General features: G+C 34.3%; 1 protein-coding gene across 2 annotated transcripts in view; it reads left to right on the forward strand.

Annotated features, from left to right (window-relative positions):
* The window catches only part of pdlim5b (PDZ and LIM domain 5b), a 135,812-nt gene that overhangs the window by 107,240 nt on the left and 5,515 nt on the right, over nt 1–23,057 (forward strand). The window contains exons 6-12 of one of the 2 annotated variants that reach the window (XM_039677252.2): nt 1,478–1,644; nt 2,182–2,212; nt 6,200–6,327; nt 11,898–12,084; nt 18,852–19,032; nt 20,128–20,248; nt 22,461–22,576. In XM_039677252.2, the coding sequence (XP_039533186.2) occupies nt 1,478–1,644; nt 2,182–2,212; nt 6,200–6,327; nt 11,898–12,084; nt 18,852–19,032; nt 20,128–20,248; nt 22,461–22,576 (931 nt within the window). Of the gene's footprint in view, nt 1–1,477; nt 1,645–2,181; nt 2,213–3,238; nt 3,518–6,199; nt 6,328–11,897; nt 12,085–18,851; nt 19,033–20,127; nt 20,249–22,460; nt 22,577–23,057 lie in introns of those variants that run through there. The other variant, XM_089126119.1, reaches the window with a different exon arrangement.

Here is a 23,057-nt window from a genome sequence, read left to right on the forward strand (position 1 = left end):
ATTTTTAAAAAGTTAGTTTGTCATACACTAGTGTCAGATGCGGTCAACATGTTTATATCTAGCGAGCTGAATAATGATTCAATTTAACTTGGTGCTCTTGCGTTTGTGTTCTTGTGTGAGTGTCTGTTCGGTCTGCATGTGTGTGTGAGTTTCTGCACGTGTGTGTTGGTGATTCATTTCCTCTCAAACAGAAACACAATCTCTCTCTCTCTCTCTCTCTCTCTCTCTACAGGAGGAGCCCATGACAAAGTTAGTGTTCTAGATGCAGTATTGTTCTGGTATCTGTGTGTGTGTGTGTGTGTGTGTGTTCTTTCACCATCTCTAACCCAGCGACACACACATGATCCCTCTCTCTATCTCTAGTGCTGCACTGAGGGGTTTAGATGAGGATAGTGTGCTAGTGTTCATCATGTGCTGCTGTCAATCATCATGTGTGTGTGTGTGTTTATTCACGGCAGTGGGATTAATTCTCTTGTGTGTTGTATAAATAGCAGCGGTGACATTTACCTCCGCATGCATTGTTACAGATGAGAGAGATTTAGCAGGAAGTCAACATTAGTTAAATACTCGAGACAGTGGAGCCATCTAGTGTTGGCAGTCGGGACAGTTCAAGCTCAACGTCTTAAAGGCCTGACTTAAAATGTCTAATAAAATAGTAATAATCGTTTTTTAAATAAAAAAAGTAGTTTATGAATTAATCTAAATTTAAAATATTTTTTAATTCTCTTTGTTGCCACTTTGTTCAGTTACTAACAACTAAAATCATAAAACATTTGTTACTTGAAATAAAATATACATTTATTTCAGCTAGCTGCCAGTATTTCTCATTTTCATTTATTTTGACTGTATTTACTAAAATAAACTCATAAAATTGACAAAAACAACATAATTACTAAAACTTTAAAACCGATATATAACAATATAAGTATAATAGAAAAAAAATACAATATAAATAAATTGAAGCAAATTAAAAAAATATTAATAAAAACGCAAAAATTTCTGAATTTTCTATAAAAAAAAATATTTTCCTTTTTAATCTGTGGAAAATATCAGCACTTATAATGACTGAAATTTGGGATAATTTATAATACTTAATTAAAAGATATTCTGTATTTATAGATTACATTTGCCTGCAGAATTTAAATAAACTTTTGTTGACCCCTCCCCCCACTAATAATAACAACAACAACCACCACCACCATAATAAATGTCACCAATATATAAATCTAAAATATAATAACAATATTTTCTTGACATTTTATTTCCATAGTGGACCTCAGAGTATTCTTAAGTAAGTAGAAACAGTCTTAATATGAATTATGGGGTGATTTTCCATCTCTTTTCTCTGATTCTCTTGATTTCTGTCTTTTCTTCAGAAAGACTCCTCCCAGGTAAACCGATCCCAGTGTTTTATATCCAGCTGTTGTTGTGTTGAATGTTTAGTAATGTAGCGTGTGTGTGTGTGTGTGTGTATCAGAACGGCCCGTAAGCCCGTGTCGGAGCCAGAGCTGAACCACGTGCCTCCGCCCAGTGACTCCAGTAAGAAGCGTCTGATGGAGGACACGGAGGACTGGCACCCGCGCACCGGCACGTCCCAGTCGCGCTCCTTCAGGATCCTGGCACAGATCACCGGCACAGAGAACGGTACGAGCCGCTCAACTACACACCTTTAAAAGCAGAAGCTGTCATTCACTATCTGTATATGGGTGAACTCGAAAAATTGGAATATCCTGCAAAAGTTCATTTATTTCAGTAAATCATCTTAAAAGGTGAAACTAATTCTATATAGACTCATTACATTACATTATAATATAATATTATACAGACTCATTACATGCAAAGTGAAATATTTCAAGCCTTTATTTTTTTATAATGTTGATGATTATGGCTTACAGATATGAAAACCTTTTCACAATATTCTAATTTTGGATTTGGGGTTTTCATAAACTGAGCCATAATCATCACAATTATAACAAATAAAGGCTTGAAATATCTCACTTTGCATGTATTCTGATCCTTACTTGTGTTTTCTTTTGTACGTGATATGATCATGTTCATGTTGTTATCCTGATTATATTTGTAACGCTCAATATTGTGTAAAGTCTTTGAGTTGAAACTAAGGCGCTATATAAATAAAATGTATTATTATTTTTTAAAGTCTTTCTTGCTTCTCTCCTCTAGATCAAGCTCAGGAGAACCGGCCTGGAAAGAAGTAAGTTCTGCGTCTCCATCAGATCTGATTATTCACGCTCTTCTCTCGCAATATAGTCTATGAAAATTACATATAATAGTTATAAATTCTATACGATTTTTTTTAAATTATGCATTGTGGATTATATGTCTATTTTATTTACTTTATATAAATATTATTATAAATATGTAAATATTATTACATTATTATTATTTTATCATTTTTTTATTATTAAAAACAACATTTATAAATATGGTATATTATTATTATTATTAATAATAATAACTAGGCCTATATGAAAATAATGTGGATTATATGGTAATACGTGTATATATATATATTTTTTGTATTTTTATTTATAAATATTATAAACCTATAACTATTATAATTGTATAGTATTAATAATATTATTATTATTATGAATAATAATATTTATAAATAAAAAATACTATATTATGTTTATGTATTGCATTCATAAATAATATATAAATTAAATAATAAAATGATGCATTGTGTGTATTATATAACAAAATATATGTATACATTTATATATTATATATAAATATGTATATATTATATATTATATTTATGTATTATATTCATTAAAAATTATATAAAGGATTAAATATAAGATTATACATTGTGTATTTTATATATATATATATATATATATATATATAGTACAAATATATGTAATTCAAAAATTTTAACAATATTTACTCTAAATTTATGCTAAATATTTATAAAATTGTAACAATATTAACATAATTTCTAACAGTAAAATGTAGTGTGTATCTGTTGAGATCTGTTGGGGCTGATATGGTCTGGGCGATACACTGATCTGACACTACACACACACACACACCTCTCTGAAGCGATTGGTATTTCTTGATGGATTATGAGGTTATCCTGAAGTTTGTGGCGTTTCACTCAGTCACTGTCCTCCTGCTTTCTGAAACTGATCACTGTTGACTCCAGCTGTGTAATCAGTTTATTTCCTCTCTGTCCTTCTCTCTCTCTCTCTGTGTGTGTGTGTGTGTGTGTCAGAGTGAATAAAGTGGACCCAGAGCTGCTCCGGCCTCAGTACAACAAGCTGAGAGACTGGCATCATGGGGTCTCGGCCCGAGCGCTTAATATGTAGTCCATCCGCCCAAACCTTCCGATCCCAAATCCGAAATATCCACACGCCTGTCAGTCACGGAGAAACAGTCATGTGACTGGTGTGTGAAGAGGGTCCTGTCGTCTGCTTCCTCTGCGTGTGTTTCTCCTCTGTATGTCTGGACTTTCTTTCATCGCTCAATAAAGCTTTTCTTTGGTCTTTCTGCATCTGGTGTGTGTCGTCTCTTCTCTTTCTTCTCTTCTGCTCTGTTCTTGAACTGTGACTGTTGAAGCGAGCTTCAGTTCTGTTTTCAAGAAGCATTTATATACAGTATACTTTTCCAACATTTGGGATCAATAAGATTTTTTATTTAATTTTTTTGAAAGAAACTAAATGTATTTATCAAGGACTCAAACTGATCAAAAGAGACTGTTACAAATGTTACAAAAGATTCTCTTTCAAATAAATGCTGTTCTTTTGAACTTACTATTCATCAAAGAATCATTGAGGAATTATTAAAACACACTCTTGGCCATTTGCCTTTTCTGTCTCTCCCTAATTACGTAGATAGAGCTGTAATTATATGTCTATCACTGCACTAATGAAGCTCAGCGGTTGATCAGTCATTCGAGACGCCCTTTATAGAGCCCGTCTGAGACACAACATCTGAACATTTTCAGTGTTTTATATTAGTGATAAATGACAGATTTGTCCCTCTGTCTGTATTTCTCTCTCCTGCGCTTCCTCTATGCATTAGTAATCGGCACATTTGTCCTCAGGAGCCGAAAAACCCTCAAAACTAAATGAAATGTGTTTCAATCAGAGCACTTTGTAAACCTGAGGGCTGATTATATATTAATGCATCTATTCGCTTTAATGCACCTTCATTGTTTGCCACAGGCTGGCGCAGTTCTGATAGTGGACAGTAGGGGGCAGCACTGCATTTCCTTAAAGTGTCTCTCTTGATCAAAAAATGCAGTAAAAATAGTGAAATATTATTGCAATGTAAAATAACTCTTTTCTATGTGAATATACAGTAAAATATAATTTATTCCTGTGATCAAAGCTGAATTTCAGCATCATTACTCCAGTCTTCAGAGTCACATGACCCTACAGAAATCACTCTAATATGAGGATCAAGACACATTTATGATGATTATCAGTGTTGGAAACAGTTGAGCTGCTTCATATCTGTGTTTTTAAGTCTTACTTTTCAAAAGTGATGCTTTCATTCAGAAAGGCTACATTTAAAATGATCAAAAGTGACAGTAAAGACATTTATAATGTTACAAAAGATTCTGTTTCAAATAAATGCTGTTCTTTTGAACTTTAAATTCAACAAAGAATCCAGAAAAATAAAATATCAGTTTCCTCAAAAATATAGAGCATTATAAAACATTAATATGATGTTTTTGTTAATAAGCTGAGAGTGTGTGTGATTTATTTGTTTATTAGACTAATACAGACTAGAAACAGAATGTGTTTTCGTTTTTAATAGACTCCGTGTGGCGATCAATAAAGATTTGGGGTTTAATTGGGCCGTATGTTGGCTCTCCGTGGATGAAATTAATTTTGCAGTGAGTGAGTGTGTGTGTGTCGACGGTCCTGCTGTCGGTGTCTCACGCATGTTTCCAGCTGGTCAATGTGTGTGTGTGTGTTGCTGCTGTGATTGTGATGCAGGATTGTGTGTTTGCATTGGATGCGACACCACTGAAAAGTAACAGATGGTATTTAGTGATAAACCATAATATACTGTATCATCTACAAACATGGCACTGTCAAGTTCATCATTTTAGCATGTTATTGACCTGTGTGATTGTAGACGAGTGAAAACACTTAAACTGAGCACAAAAATACAATCATAAAATAATGACTTTTTAGGAACTGATTTGACAATGACAATTAAACACATAAACCATAATTGTATTTTGTAATAATAATAATAATAATTATTATTATTATTATTATTATTCTCAGTGGTGAGGCTGATTAGAGTTTCATTACAGTAATACAATATAAAATAATGAAATGCTTTTGATTTAAAAGCTGTGCAATAAGTGATATCGTGATGTATAAATATTTTTTACAATTACATTTTTTTGGAGCAATTTAGAGAAATTATAATATTTTGCAAGGTGTTTAATTTTCATGAAATTGTGACAGTACTTTAAAAGTTTTTTGCAACGCATGAACATGAGGCACAAAAGATTTTGGTTGACTTATTTGTTCACAAGGGAAAATGTTTTATTCATCAAAATGTTTTATTCAGTGTATACTCTGCCGTTCAAAAGTTTGCAGTCAGTCTTAATTTTAAAAGAAAAAGAAATTAAAGAAGTTAAGTTTTATTTATTAAGGTTGCATTAAATGGATTAAACGTGACCGTAAATACATACACAGTGATGTGAATAAGTTAGGACACCCAGCAGAACAGCTCATTTACTCCACGTAGAGCTATAAGGCCATCTAGTGGCAAGAGTCATGAAACATCATGTTGTGTGTGTGTATATACTGTATATATATATATATATATATATATATATACACATATATGTGTGTGTGTATATGTACAGTATATATACTGTATATATACAAGAGGTCGGCAAAGACACCCAATGTAAGATATTTAGAGCTGAATTAAAAGGTTTATGCAAGAAATTGTGAGTTATTTTGAATTTTAGTTGAAAGGATGTGAGAAATGTGCTTAAATTACTATTTATTGATTATTTATTGATTTAATCTAGTAATTTAAAGGTAGGTAAAAAAAATGCATAAAAAATAGCAAAATAAAATAAGCTTTCTGTAATTTTCGGGCGTCGGGTCATTTTGACCCGCGAGGGAAGGTTGAGTCCGGATTGGCGTTCTGATGGTATCCGGCTGGATGTTTAAGTGCTTGTTCTGTGTCTCTCCAGCGAGGCCGTAGAGGAGGTTCAGTCCAGCTCTCATGCCACGTCTTCAGTCAAAACTATGAGCAAAGGTCCCGCTGGAGCTCCTCGACAGGGCAACGGTGTCCCGAGCTGGCAGTCTGCACACACCACAGGTGAGGCTCCATACACACCCGCTCCGGCTCAGGATTCTGTGTCGTCACTATACGAAGCCATCACATATAACTTTGTGCAGACTAAACATCTAATTTAAATAAATGCAAGTTAAGTAGAATTTCTAAAAACACAAAATGATAATCAATACAACAAAAACAATACAGACAAAACCAGTGCAACGTCACATATTGCACAGAAATACTCGTTTACATGCACTCACATCTTCTCAAAGAAGATGGATATAAATTAAAAGGTAAAAGCAGTTTACACGATTATATATATTTTGTAATTTTATAGTACATGGGTACAATTTATATTTGTCTTCAGAAATGATCTCAAGCATTTCAGCTGAAACCTTCAGTCAAATCTGTCTCTATTGCTGTGTTAATTTTAGATTATTTATCTAGTCTTTTTTAATAGTATTTATTGTTTTTGATTAGTTTTTTTATTTTCAGTTTTCATTTTAACATTAGTTTTATTTAATATTTTTATATGCATATGTATATCTGTAATGGTTTTTGTTTCCAATAACAACACTGAATATTATTTTATAATATTTTATATTCTAATATATTATGTTACATTCAGTGTAATCTTACTGTTATTTATATACTATTATTGTGTTTATTAATATTTTGAAATACTATTTTTTAATTTGTTACTCATTCATTAGGTTTTAATAACTTTATTTTTTTATTATTATTATAAATAAATTGCTAATAAGCTTATAAAATAATTTCAGCGGTTTAATAAGTCTATTATTTAAGACAGAAATTGTTAGTATTATAATATTATACTTGAAGAGTTCAGATGCAAAAGCCTCTAAATGCCATTTGAAATTTTCTTCTTTAATGATGATTTTTTATCAAACTTGTATATTTAAGTTTAGTAATTTCACTTAAATAACAATTAATAGGTAATTATCATTGCCATTTAAGTGAAATTACTGAACTTAAATATACAAGCTTGATAAAAATCATCATTAAAGAAGAAAATTTCAAATGGCATTTAGAGGCTTTTGCATCTGAACTCTTCACTTATACTTTTGAAGAAATAGTACATTATACATACATCAACCAATCATTACGTTTTTTTAAAAAATATATAGTGTTTTATATAATATGTATTTACATTTATTTCAGTTAGTTGCCAAGGAAACCTAAAAAAAAAAACTTTTTTAGTTTAAGTTATTTCATATCTGCTTTTTTTCAATGACTGCAGATGATTTTGAATAGTTCCAGTTTTAATGAACGCGCGTCAGCTCCTCGTGTGTCCTGCAGAGGGCAGACTGCACTGCTCGATCTGAAAGCTTTGAGTTGATGGACTGAACACACGAGAGCTGTTGTATCCAGAAAGCCTGAGCGATGATGAGCGGTCACGGACTAACCAGAGGTGGTGTTGGTTTTACTCGCGGGTCGGAGGGTAAATGTTGAATCAGGTGATCTTTATTGTCGGTATGTGGAGAGGAAAGGCCTCATGTTTACCCATCATGCCCCTCTCCGGGCTCTTAAGTGCTGACGGCAAACACAGGTATCTCTGTGTTATATACGTGTGTGTGTGTGAGTAAACCTGCTGGAGCGCCTCCACACACTGCGAAAAATGATTTTCTTAGGCTACTTAGTATTTTTGTCGCGTTTCCAGTCCAAATATGTACAAATTCTTAAATCAAGATGCATTTACTAGAGGAGTGAAATGAAGATATGTGTTTTCAGGGGTAATAAATCAAAATAAAAGTGAGTTTAAGCCGGTTTTAGCTTAAAAAAAAAGCGTATTATTTTAGCTTATTTTTCTTACCCCATCGGCAGATAATTTGAGCTAAAACTCTGATTTATTACCCCAGAATGCAAGACATGATATCTGCTTTAATAATGCATCTTGATGTAAGAATATTTCTGTATTTGGACTGTAAACGAGAGCACGTCCGTAGCACCGGATGACCCGAGGACGGTGAGCACGCTGGATCTGAGACGCTCGTGGGGATCTGAGGGTCAGCGGTCGAGTGGCGCAGGAGTTCATCAGCACAGGATCTCTTCCATTAAAGCTCATCGCAGCGATTGCTTCCAGACGGATAACACATGGGCTTCATTTCTCTGAGAAACTGCGTCCTGATGTTTCTCTCAGAAACACTGCTGGGGTTTATACTGTTCATTCCATCATTTAGCAGACGCTTTTATCCACAAGCCACTTACAAATGCGGAGAGCAATAGAAGCAGCGAAACCAACAATAGGACAACAATATGCTGTGCTGTGATGGGAATGGGATTAGACCTTCACAACAATTGTGATTTCTTTCTTTCTTAGTTAATGTGTAAAATATAAAATAATGATGTAAACTTTCTTATATTTATAACATTAATAATTTATATATTTATTGACAATTGATATAATAATTGAATAATTCATTTAAATGTATATAAGTTTAATGTATATAATAATTGCTACTTTAAATATTTAATATGTATATTTTTTTTATTTTTAAATATTTAAAGGATCAATTATTAATGTTATAAATATTTAAACTATACATATAAAATATTCTTTTTATATTTGGTCATTTATTATATATTATACATTTTTAAAATGATACATTTTTATTTATAAACTTTATACATTTTATAAACTTTATACAACTTTATACATTATTAATATAAATTAATAACAAACTTGATTACATTATATATTTTTTTTTAATTTGTAAAATCATATTTTAAAATGTTTAAATGAACAATGATTAATATTATAAACATTTTATGATTTAAAATCCTAATTGTTATAATTAACAATTTAATATACATGCATGATATATTTACCGATATTTTTTTTAATATATATATATGTATGATGATATGATTACGGTAATTATAAACGTATACATTAGTACTATGAGTCATTAAGAAATTATATAAATTATATACAGTATTTAAATACATTTATATATATATATATAAGTATTTAATTAATCCAAAAAATCATGTGTGTGTGAATAATTATATGTATTGGTTATTTATATTCACATTTATTTACAGTATGTTATTTAAAATATTGGAGCACAACTCTTTCTGTAAAGAGCACTCAGCTGTCGACCTCGCGATCTGCTACCGCACGTTTGACGGACGGATATATTGAGGCGACAGAAACGTTTCCTCGTCCTCCGACAGACGCTCAGCTGACAGGAAGAGCTCGTCTTATCTCACTCCAGTCTCTGTGAATAAATCTGTGATTCAGCTGACCTCTGACCTCTGACCTGCTGCCTCTCACTGATCATCTCTAGTTGAAGTTCTGTTGGACAATCGCATATTTTCCAGCTTGATGTTTCATGCTGATATTCATATATATATATATATATTTATATACACAGTGATGTGAATAAGTTAGGACACCCTTGCTAAAGTTGCCCAAAAAGAGGAATAAAAAAAATCATCTTTTGGAAATTGATCTTAATGCCTTAATTAAAAAAAATGAGGAAAAATCCAACCTTTAAGGACACCAATTTTCTTTGTGTATGAATAATGTATCATAAATTAATAAATGTTCTTCCTTATAATACAATTCAGGACACCCCTATGTTAAATTCCCATTGAGTCAGGCACATTTTTATTTTTAAAGACCTTACACAATTTTCTTAAATATATACATGCATATGTGTGTATTTATACATATGCAAATTAATTATTACATATATTATGTAAAGAAAAACTTGCTATGCGATTACTAACATTTTATTTTGGATGCGATACAATGCAAAGTCTGTAAGAATGACAACTAGTGGTCGAAATAGGTACTGCAGTCCAAATTCAGAAACCGGAGATCGTTGTTTCTCCCGCCTCCTCAGACTCGAAGCTCACACGGGTCGCCAGTTTGAGACACGCATCAGAAACGAGCGCAATGGACAATCAACGTTAGTAGCGTGCAGAATCACAGACTAAAACAAACACACACATTCCAGCGTGAAATAAGTGTTTTTCAGAGAAACAAGTGTGTGAACTCCTTAACCCTCTGGGCTTCTTCGGTCAAAAATGACCGAAAACTGTTATGTTTTGAAATGTTTAATTTTTTTGCTTGATCGGATCGGGCTGAAACTTGGTGACTTTTGTTGTATTACCGATATGAACACACAAAAAAATCAAGGAGATGATTCTGATTTGTTAAAGGGTCGTAAAAAAAAAAGTCACACTTAGCTTCCTCCCGGTCAAAAATGACCGACATAGGAAATGAATGGGAAATACGAAAAAATAGGAAAACTCAGAGAAACTTTTGGTGGTACAAGCTACAGATCAGCAGCTGTGCAGAAAAAAAGTGTACAGCAATGAAGGGGTGACACTCTAGAACATCAAGAGTGCAAATAAGACCCCCCCCCCCCCCCCCCCCACACACACACACACACACATACACAGATAAACTGGCAAGACTGCACCAGCAAATTTGTAGAATATGAAAAATAAAATCTATAAATGAGAAAAAAAATCTTGCTCAAATGTGCACTCACACACACACGCACACAGACATGAGAAATCATGTCTAAACCAACAAAAAGAATCAAAAAGCCTTTCAATGTATTTGAATAGGAAGCTATAGGCAGCCTACAGGCTGTACAGGACATTGCACACATGTAACTATTTTTAAAGCCACTATGTGGCGCTCTTCTACTTGAATTAATTTTTTTTATTAGCTGACACTCTATTTTGATGTGAAATGTTGTATTTATTGAAAAAATAAATAAAAAAAATATAAAATAAAAATATGTATATTAATTCTAATGGAAAAAATAGCTCATAAAAATTATATAATTAATGCAAAGTATCATAAAAAATTCTAAAAATTCTAAATAATAATCAGAAAATATTATAGAACAAAAATATATTTGAATGGTTATCCTGGGAAGAAGTAAAGTTAAATTTTAAGGCTTCGTCCGTTTTTGACCGGGAGGAAGCTAAGTGTAACCCATTTACGAAGAAGCCCAGAGGGTTACTATATGCAAACACATGGTATTTGTATGCTTTAGTCGAGTGAAAAAGCATCATTATTAGGTCAGTTATATGAAGAACTGTCCCTCCAGATGCCTGAGAGCGTCGAGCTTCAGCACAGGCTCATTCGCACGGGTCTGTCGGCTCGTTTTCCCTCCGTTACGCGTAAATCAAGGGAGCACATGCTCTGTGACCCCGCGGCTTTGATTCCAGCACCGTCTGAATGAGCCGCTCTGTGCCTCGCTGACCTCTGACCTCTCGGAGAAGGCAAGGCTTGTCCTTCCACTCCCTGAAACGGAGGGTTATTTTGCCAGGTGTCTCCTCCAGTTCTGGGAATGTTGTTTTCTCCCCCCTCCGTCCTGAGTAAATCGATCCATTGTTTTTGGTGTGGATGTCCCGTCCGCAGATGGTCCGACGAGAAGAGATAGAGTAGAGTTCATATATCTTAACTAGAACTTTCCATCACCTTCGGTCACGCTACACGGCCGCGCACAAAACCGGGCGATCTCATTACCCGTTTGGGTCTGGCGTAACACAGACGCTGTTGTGGGTGAAGTTCAGCGAGGGGTCGCGCAGATTGAAATCTCTTTCTCTTTGATTATTAGGGCTTCCTAAAGCAGGTGCACCTGCGCCTCAGACGGGACGGGTCAGCAAAGGGCCCGTGAAGGGACCCGATCGACCCAAACCTCAAGCTCATCCCAGTGACCAGGACGACTCGCTGGTGCAGAGAGCCGAACACATCCCAGCGGGAACACGGACACCCATGTGCGCTCACTGCAACATGGTCATCAGGTCAGACACACACACTCCTCCATCACGAGACTCGTGTCCAGTCTTCAGAGTCACATGATCCTTCAGGAATCACTCTAACATGAGGATCTGATGATCAAGAAACATTTACCATTATTATTAATGTGTGCAATTTTATTTCAGGATTCTTTGAGTGTAAAGTGTAAAAGAACAGCATTTCTCCACAGAGGGACTTTAGCTAATGCTAACTAACTCCAACGTCATCAGCGTTTCAGGCGTTTTCGCTAAACTCCCCTTCACAGCGCATGTGTAAACCCTCACAAACACTCACTGAGATGATACAGGTGAAAAAAATAGTGACTGACTTAGCAGATTCACTGATCGTCCGGTCGAGTAGCAGTGCTTCGGCTTCGGAGAATATAGTTCCCAGTGTTTCTCAAACTTTGAAGGTAGGGAAGGGTTCGTGCCCCACACTTGTGTGAATAAACTAGGCTTTAGTTAAACTGTATTTTATCAACATGACATTTTAAAAACAAAAACTCGACAGTAGATACAAATAATAATGCAAATGTGTTTGTATTTTGCCTCTGATAGCATCAAATAGTTAATGAGGTGGTAAAATCCTAATAATGTTCATATTTTAGGTATTTTTATAATAATAATTGTATTTTGTATTTTTCGAAGACTATCGTATAAGCCACTGTGTTTCCCACAGTATTTTGTGTGTAGTGTGGACCATCTGCACATCTAGGGGGGTGTGGAAGAAAAGTTTGTGCGTTTTAAAGATAAATTCATATTTCTGGTGCACTTTGAAAGTTCATAATTAAGTGATTAGCTAATCAGTCCCTCCAGAAAAACGCGATTATGCGATCGCTGAATTCAATGCAAAATCAGCCAAAGTCCGCATATTTATTTTTTTTCAAATACGCCGCACTTTCGCCGCATAAATTGCCGATTTCCGTGCAAAATATGCGGGGTTTGCATAATTTCATAATCCTCGCATTTTCGTCGCAAAAAAGTCACATGTATCTTATCAGAAAGTTTAAAAATGTTGCGTTTGCTTCACACAAGAGCAGCCATTTCCCCCTGTTTCCATGGGAACGTTATGAAGTGACGCAATTACGCGACGCCGGACAGACTCACGGAGGCGATTGACATCTCACAAATCGAACTCGTATAACTGTCTGTCACACGTTCTACCGTCACATCGTTACTTAATAAACAACGTAAGATAAAAGAAGTAGCATCAACCAGAAATTACCCGCACACACGGGGTGTTCGAGGCGCACATATAACACTGCAGAGAGCTCTTAAAGGGGCCACACCTTATTTACACTCGTTACAGTCTGAAATAAAACAAGATGAGAAATTAAATATTCCCAGCACTTTCCATGATGTAGTATGCTTGCTTATCAAAGGAAGTAATAAGAAATGACTCTTACAGTAGCCGAGTGAGAACAGGATGTTGGGGGAATCACTTTTTTTCTCTTTTTCATCAAACCGCAATTTTTGCAAATTCCTGAAATTTCATCACATAAAATTGCATAAATATCCCGCATATTCCATCGCATTTTTAAAGAAAACGGGCCGCGTAATCAATAAATTTTTGCCCGCAACAATCACAAAAAAACTCTGCGTTTTTCTGGAAGGACTGAATACTATTATGGTAAATGTTATATATAAATCGCAAATTTTTTCACAAATTTTTGGAAATTACCACCACAAAATCCGTCATTTTGATCGCAAAAATCACCAAAAAAAATCGTGAAATCCTGGAGGGACTGACTAATTTAGTGTCTTCAATAAGCCTGGTTTGTAGTAACCAAGGCTACACATATTTTCTGAGCCAGAGACAGAGAGCGCTCACCGCTTGACATCACTCTTCAGTGTTTTCATCCACATAGTGTTTATTTTAGATTCAGACATTTAAATTCGCTTAAGTTACTAAAAAAACAATACATTTAGAGTTTGTCAAATACACTCTTATGTCTATGAAAGCAGAAATAATAATTATTTCCATTATAATTAGACAACACGTATTATTAATATCAAATACACATCGTGTAAGTAACTTTTTTTAAGTAAGTTTTACTCTATGCTTCTTCCAGTTTACATGTATTTCGGGAGAAGTTTGTTAAATCCAACAGATCCGATTCAGGCCATGTCCACACTAATACGTTTTCGTTTAAAAACGTATATTTTTCTCTTCCGTCCACACTGAGACGCCGTTTTAAGTCTACAAAAACGTATCGTTTGGAAAACGCTCTCCAAAGTGGATAAATTTGAAAACGCCGTTTTCGCGTTGTGGTGTGGACGGTGAAACCGGAGGTATTGCAAAACGATGACGTAAGTTTAGTCATGTGATCCATGTAGTACCAATGGATATTCATGTTTATCGGTATTGTGCCTGTTATGTGTTATTCATTTTTACATTATTGCTAAAATATGTTACTTTCTATGTTAGGCTACTTAATATGTGCTATTCTTCATAGCACAGCACTGCATGACAGATAATGTAGCTTACTCGCATTTGCTGTCCTGCGGCAAAACAGGAGAGCAGTTGCGTTTTAGACCAAACATATGGTGACTGAATGCGACCTGGACGCATCCGTGATGGTGAGATATTTTGCCAAATAAAATTATCCTGTTATTGTGCGATAACATTATTATTTATTTTCCCATCTCAAGTTTCACGCATGCGCAGTAAAGTGAATTTAGAAGTTTCTCATCCACACTGAAACGTCGGAAAACGCCTGAAAACGCCAGTGTGGACGGAGAGCGTTTTTAAACGAAAACCCCGTTTTCAAATCTGTCCGGATTAATGTGGACGTAGCCTAAAATGCGGTATCAACTAACACCCATCGCGTATAGCTCAACTAAGGTGTTAAACAAAACACATCCACCTGCTCATATCTGACAATCGGAATATCAGATATTTCCTGCGACAGCCAACAAATTTGTGAAATAAAAGCAGATAATCAGTCATTCGGCGCTATTGTGGCTGCGGTGTGACAAGAAATGACGCGTCTCCATGGAAACCATAAAGGAAGACGATCTAAATAACGGGCGCCTCTAAAAACTTTTAAACTTACGTGTAAAAAGTAAGGTTTACATTTAAATGTGTTGTCGTTTTGTTTTGAGTTTATGCTCAATAAATAAAGGAATTAATAGAGATGGGCACAAAATTACCACATTTTCTCCCGTTTGTCACGCCCCACCTCGAGTGGGGAAACGCTGGTGTATACGGTTAAACGATGGCTGTGTCTCATGTGACCTTGTTATTTGTGACGCACGTTCGTTGCGTTTTACCGTGAAATGTGACTTTATAGTCTTTTGATGATTTATCTCTCGTCTCTCAAGTTAACATCATAATTTGTTCATTTTTATCCACCTGACGAGCTTGCTGCGTTTTGAATTATTGACCTCCCCCATTAATTATTGAATTAATGGGGGAACTTCCATTCAAAAAGACTGAAGAAAATAATTTCTGATCATAATATTGCCTTACAAATAAAGCTGATCCATCACTTTGAGCTGTCAATTTTCCTAAATGCTTTATTTTCAGACATCACGAGAGTAACGTAACGCTTGGTACTTTTAACGTGACGTTATAACAGGAATATCTACAGTATGACAAGATCCCGTTTCAGTTGCTGCATTCGTCCTCATGATCATTTTCTTTTTTCCTTTGCATTTCACTGATAGGAAAAAAGGACGACATATTCTGCACATTTAGTTTATGACATATATCCCATTAATAATTCACTGGAATGAATCACAGAGATTCTCTGCTCTAAGAATGTTTGATTTCCCGGTTTGTCTGTCCTGACACTGTTGAACAGCCGAGTCGATGTCGATCGGGTCAGGGTAACGTGAGGACGGCAGCGGGGATGCGGGTTACAAATCGGATGATTAGCTGGGAGGGAAAACAACAGACAGCGGCGATATCAAATGCAGAAAGCGGAGACTTTAAGCTTGGATGTCACGGGTGTTTCGGCAGGAGTCTGGCAGTCTGTGTAACGGATCCGACGCTCGGGTCGAGCTGAAGGAGTCCGAGCTCCTCACCACACATCTGTTCAATAGCATTAATCCATGACCATTTATTGGTAACACTTTACAATAAGCTTCATTAGTTATTGTGCACTAACAATCAGCAAAACGTTTGGGTTACACTTTATTTTACAGTGTCATTGTTATATATTTAAGTGATGAGTTATATTAATTACATAGGGTTAAGGTAGGGTTAGGATTTGTTTGAGGGCGTGCAATATATGTAACAGTGACCTTACATATAAAATAGTGTTACCAACATTTGTTATTGTATTTATTAATCTTTGTTAATGTACGTTCATAAATATACTGCTGTTCATGTTAGTTCACAGTGCATTTAAATAATGTTCACTAACACAACCTCTGATTTTGATAATGTATTAGAAAATTAATATTAACTAAGATTACTACACTGTAAAAAATATTTTCAAGATTTGTTATCACAACAAATTTTCTTTTGTCAAATCAACTTTATAATAATTTATTTAGTTGAGATAACTTATTATTTTGAGTTTCTGATGGTTAAATTGATCTACTTCATTGTATTAACTCACTTTTTCCAGTTCAATCAACTTAAGTTAAAAAGTTCAATCAACAAAGTTAAGTTAAACCAACAATATTTTTTTACAGTGTAGTAATCACAACATTTGTTTCTTTTGTCAAATCAACTTAAATAATTTATTTAGTTCAGATAACATATAACATTTTTGAGTTTCTGATGGTTAAATTAATCTCCTTCATTGTATTAACTCACTTTTTCCAGTTCAATGAACTTAAAATTTTAAGGCAACCAGGTTACTTACTTTTTTAAGTTAAACCAACAATGTTTTTTACAGTGTAAATGCTGAAGAAGTATTGTTATTTTTAGTTCTTGTTAACTAATGAACCTTATTGTAAAGTGTTAGCATATTATATTTCTCTTTTTGTGTTCTGTGACACATTGGTCAACTTGTGTTGTTTTAATTGTGCTCTAGAAATGAAGTTGCTATTGTCATCTTTAACTCAGAGCTGCTTCACACCATGAATTACAACATTTGATCTCTCCAAAACATGTTTTCTTAAGTCTCTTTCAAGCTTACAACATTTTTAACAAAATGTAACACTAGTGATCAAACGCTTGGGGTAAAGAAACACATTAAATTGATAAGGAAAGACATTTATAATGTTTTAAATAAATGCTGCTCTTTTGAACTTTCTAATCATCAAAGAATCCAGAAAAATAAAATGTATCACAGTTTCCACACAAATATGATGAACTGTTTTGAACACTGATAATCATCATAAATGTGTCTTGAGCATCAGATCCTCATATTAGAGTGATTTCTGAAGGATCATGTGACTCTGAAGACTGGAGTAATGATGCTGAAAATACAGGAATAAATTACACTTTACTTACTAGATATTCACTATATAGAGAACATTTACTTTACATTCTAATAATTTTCACTGTTTTTAATCTATTTTCATTAATGCTGCGTTTGTGAGCATAACTTACTGACCACAAACTTTTGAATGCTAATTTACAATCAAGTCACATCAAGTCACTCAAACAGAAAAATAAATAATAGAAAATAATACTCAAGCAAATGTATTCTTGATCATTTTAAACTGTAAAGTGTGTATTATTTTCCACAAAGGGCTTATCAAGTGTGAATTTCAGAAAACGTATAAAGTATCCACATGATTCTCCAGTGTTTTGAGCTGATGAAATGAGACTGGAGTCTGATTATTAATCAGATGAGCTCATCTGTGACTGAGTGAATGATTTATTGTATCAACATTCAGGAGACAGCTTTCACACACCACACCATCTTTCTGCTTTATTTGGAGCTGCTTGATTGTTTTACATAAAGTTTTGTTGACAATAAATGATCTCTTATTTAAAGTCCTCCCTTTATCTCTTAAAACTCATCTTTAATCACCAAAATTACATATTTAAATGTTTTTTTCCTTGAAAGAATAATTTGTCATGCCTAACTAAAATACAACTGTTCATTGATGGTTAGTTCAGGTTCAATAAATAATATTAACGGTTACAACTTTTGATGTTGATAATGTATCAGTAAATGTTAAAATCAACATGAACTAAGATTAATAAATGCTGTATTACTATTATTTATTATTAGTTCATGATAATGTTAAAAAATTAAACCTTATTATAAAGTGTTAAAAAATTCAGAACTAGCTTTATAGTAGTCAATGATTAATGTTTTTAATAATATTTTGAATAACCTTTTTAATTTAGATTTAGAAGTTTTGTCATGTTTTTAAATGCCTGTATAGTTTTATAAATAATTTCTCTATATTTATTGTAGTTATTTTAGTATAAGCAGTATTTATTAGTGTAGTATTAAATTGCACTAAATTAAAATGAGAAATGTAGCTGAAAAATAGTTTGTATTTAATTTTATTTATACGTTTATTGGGACAGTAAAAAAACATGATTCCAGTTGAAAACTGGAAAATATGTGTTGCACATCGAGAGTATAGCATAAGCTAATTCGCATCTCGGGTCCCTAGAAAGGCTTTTCTAAAAAAGAAAAAAAAAAATATATATATAGTAATCATAGAATAAAGCTAATACAGCATGTCATTTATACACACACAGATACATATTTATCTCATTTTTATTTAATATTTATTTCAGTTAGCGTTTGTAGCAGTGTTCAGCTGTAATAACCCCGTGTGATTGGCCGCTGAAGGCAGTGGAGCCATTACTGGTCCTGTCTGCTGTTGAGTAAGCGTCTGGTGTTTTGCAGGGGTCCGTTCCTGGTGGCCATGGGCAAATCGTGGCACAACGAGGAGTTCATCTGTTCCCACTGCCACCGCTCGCTGGCGGACGTGGGCTTCGTGGAGGAGCGCGGGAGCGTTTACTGCGAGAGCTGTTACGAGCAGTTTCTGGCCCCGACCTGCGCACGCTGCCAGCAGAAGGTGCTCGGGGTGAGTCTGCAGCGCTCCGGTCTACTGTTGCTCACACATATGTTTAAAAGTTCAGGGTGTGTGTCGTCCTACAGGTTTAGGGATGATTTCTCAAACTGTGTGACTGTGACTGTAACTCCGCTGTAATAAACAAAATATTTATTATATATATATTACATTTTAAGATATGTAAATTACTTAAAAAAAATTCAATATTATGTTTGAAATATTAGATACATAGGAAGATGTAAATATTAAATAAAACGTATATATTTCAAATCACACACTCACATATACTGTGTATGTATGTATATATATATGTGTGTGTGTGTGTGTTTATAAACTTACTTAAAATACAATTTATATATGTATGTGTGTGTGTATATATAATATATATTATATAAATTATAATATTAATATTATATATATATATAAAATAATTATATTTTTAATATTTAATATAATTATAATATTAATATATATATAAAACATAAATATTATATAAAACCTGAAATCTATATTGTATATTATTTCAGATCACACACATTTATTAAATATATTATTTTAACATTTAACAGTTCATCATTGTAAAAAAAAAAAAAAAATCTATATATGTGCAAAATATGAAAGCGTTTATCACAACCAGCTCACTGTAACAGGTAAAGAATACCTGCAAATAGTTTGAGTAGTTTTGCTTGAGTTTGTTAGCAGGCGGTTCATCACAAGTGACATTTGTCCACTTCTCCTCTCCTCGTTCTGTCTATTCTGACCTCCGTCAGTCTTTCCCTGTAAAGCTTCATTCCTTCATCATTCCCAGCCTCCCCCTCCTCTGCTCTCTCTGGGAGTGTGGGACTGTGGGAACGAGCTTTAATCGGGATCATAAGGTCTGGTAAAGCTGGCAGCGGCCGCTCAGATGTGTGACAATTAGCACTGGCTGTGTCGCAGTGGCTTTAGTGGGCTTCAGAACCGCTTGATGAGAGAAAACATTTTGTCCTGGATATTTTTTATATTCAACAATAATATTGATCTGCCATTATATGAGAACTAAACAGAGCTGGAGCAGTTGTAGTCGTTGTTTCACAGAGAGTTTAATGTGCTGTTTTCATCTGCCAACAGGAGGTCATCAACGCCCTGAAGCAGACCTGGCATGTGCAGTGCTTTCTGTGCGCCTCCTGCCAGCAGCCGATCCGCAACAACACCTTCCACATGGAGGACGGGCAACCATACTGCGAGACTGGTGAGCGTTACTGTTACGGCCCTTAATCTAGTTCAGCTCGTTTCAAATCACCCAAAAGACAAGGACCGAACATATCAAAACCATAACACACACACACTAATAGTTCAATACACCCACGTAACAGTTACCCACAAACCCGTCTGTTACCCACAAACTCGTCCGTTACCAGTGGAGGTTCTACTTTGAATTACACCCAGGGCGAGACCAAAAAAAACAACAACCCAACAATAAAATCACATACCGTTCATTTAAAAGACCAGTGTTGGGTAAGTTACTCTAAAAAAGTAATTAATTACTAGTTACTAATTACCTCTTCAACAGTGTAATTAGATTACTGTACTAATTACTCTCTCTAAAAAGTATTTAATTTTTATTACTAATTACTTTCAAAATCCCATTTCAATCTCAACCAGCTGAATAATAGAAGGATAGACATGAATCTGTTTTAATTCTTTCAAATAAATATAAAATTGCATGAATTATCCTTAAACTGACCAAGGTGGAGAAGGTTACATTATAAAAACATACTTTTTAACATCAGACAATACATTGATGTTAAACCCACTATTGTTTTATGTCTGATCTCATGACATTTTACACTTTTTTCATACATATTTTACAATAATTCATACGAATTTGTACGAGTGTGGTCATCATATTTAGACACCTCATAAAATGCGTACGAATCGCTGTGAGATCGGATTGATCTATACACAGTATTTACCTCAATTACATCAGAAGTAACTGTAATTAAATTACTGATAAATGAAGAGTAATCCCTTACTTTACATTTTCAAGGGAAAAGTCATTAAATTACAGTAACTAATTACTTAGTAATTAGTTACACCCAACACTGTGAAAGACACAGTTAACAGAATCCAGTTATTTTGCTAGATTAATCTAACTTTACAGGGAGGATAACCATTAGCGCATTGGTTACTGCCTGGAATTATATGCATGGCACACTTTTAGTGATGACTTGTTAAACTATACTTTGTCACGAAATGGAGTTTTTAAAAGTGAAAGGGTCAGAGAGATACTTATGTAGTAACACAATACTTATCTCTTAAATAATTTCGAACAGCTCTCATATTAACAACTATCCAAACTGTTATAGACCTAAAATAGCTTTTGTAGGCCTATATGTCACTCTTAAAATGTCAGAGAAAAGGACAGAATCAGAGATTATTTTGAAAATAGAACATTAATTTGCATATTATAGGCTACTATAAAAAAACACATAATTAAAGTTGATTTTAGTTGATCATTATGAAAATTTTATTTCATGAATATAGTGACCAACATGATCACATACACAGAATCTTGTTCAAAAAGCCTTATACACAATGAAATCAATTCACCGAGTTAATAACATTTAAAGATTTGTCTTCTTACCTAAACTTAGGTTAACACAAAAAAAGGTTTTATAAAATGATAAACCTCATATTTCAGCATTCAATCATCTCGATATAAAAAGAATGAGTCAATAAAGATACGTTCCTGACATGTATAATGCACAGTAGCTTATCTTTTATTATTAATAGTAAAATTCGGAGAGATTTCCCCATGGCTGTCGTTGCTATAATACAACCATGCACTGCGCTCTCCGCAACGACAGAGAAGTTTTAGTAGCGAATGTATTTCCACCACAGAAATACGCTTGCTATGGATCTGCTAAAAGGTTTATTTATGGAGAGGAGAAAAACACCCAAGTGTTTGGGTGCACGTGCTGAAAAGTTTATGAGCGCGCCTCCGTGCGCCTAATCGCCTATTTGAAAGAACGACCTCAAGCGCACAAAAGACGCGATACATGAACTAATCAGGAGACCCCCTTGACATCTCTTCTGTGAACGGCTCCTTCTCAGCAAGCAGGGGCGCCATTGCCAATAATTCAATCGAAATGATAAAAAATAGAAAACCTTCGCGGCACAGAGGATTTATTTAACTAACTAGATCGCTCTGTCCATTTCTTACACTGTCTATGGGTGCATGAGGTTGTTTTTGAGTGTATATTATGTTTGATACATTTCAGGGTTTATAACTTGTCCAACTCTAAATAAAACTAAATGTCGATCATTACTTTTGTACATTTAATATTCAAGTATTAAAAAGCAATACCTGAAAGTGTGTGTACTGATATAGTGTGTGTTTGAGTGGTGTCCTGTAGACAGTGAGCGGATGACTGAATCTGTTGTGTGTTCGGCTGCTTTAGATTACTACACCCTCTTCGGCACCGGCTGTCACGGGTGTGACTTTCCCATCGAAGCCGGGGACAAGTTCCTGGATGCGCTGGGGTTCACCTGGCACGACACCTGCTTCGTGTGTGCGGTACGTGTGTGTGTGCAGAAACACCAGGAATACACACTTCTAAAGCAGGGTTTGAACTTTTTCTCTCACCAGCCAATTTGGCTAATAAATGAAGTTACCGGCCATTCAGAACTTCTACTAGACAAAATATAAACCAGATTAACCACATCACAGCTTATATATATATTATATAATATGTGAAAAAGACATACTATTAAATGTATTAAAACTATACTTGAGTATGTTTTTAGTGCAATACAAATGCATTTTTAATACATTTAACAGTACGTCTTTTTTACCTTGGGAAACCTAACGCTATTTGACTTTCTCAGTTTGTGTAAATCTACTTCGGGTTCAGAGTATATTTTTCTTTTTTTAACTGTGACAACATGCCCACTATAACATGACCTGATCAATAAAATATACAAGACAAACTCAAATATTTTCTCAATAAAATACAGTTCACTTTTTCACATAAATTAATCGCATTTTTTAATTAAAA

This window comes from Pimephales promelas, chromosome 23 (assembly GCF_988280905.1).
Source record: "Pimephales promelas chromosome 23, fPimPro1.hap1.1, whole genome shotgun sequence".
Taxonomy (NCBI): Eukaryota; Metazoa; Chordata; class Actinopteri; order Cypriniformes; family Leuciscidae; genus Pimephales; species Pimephales promelas.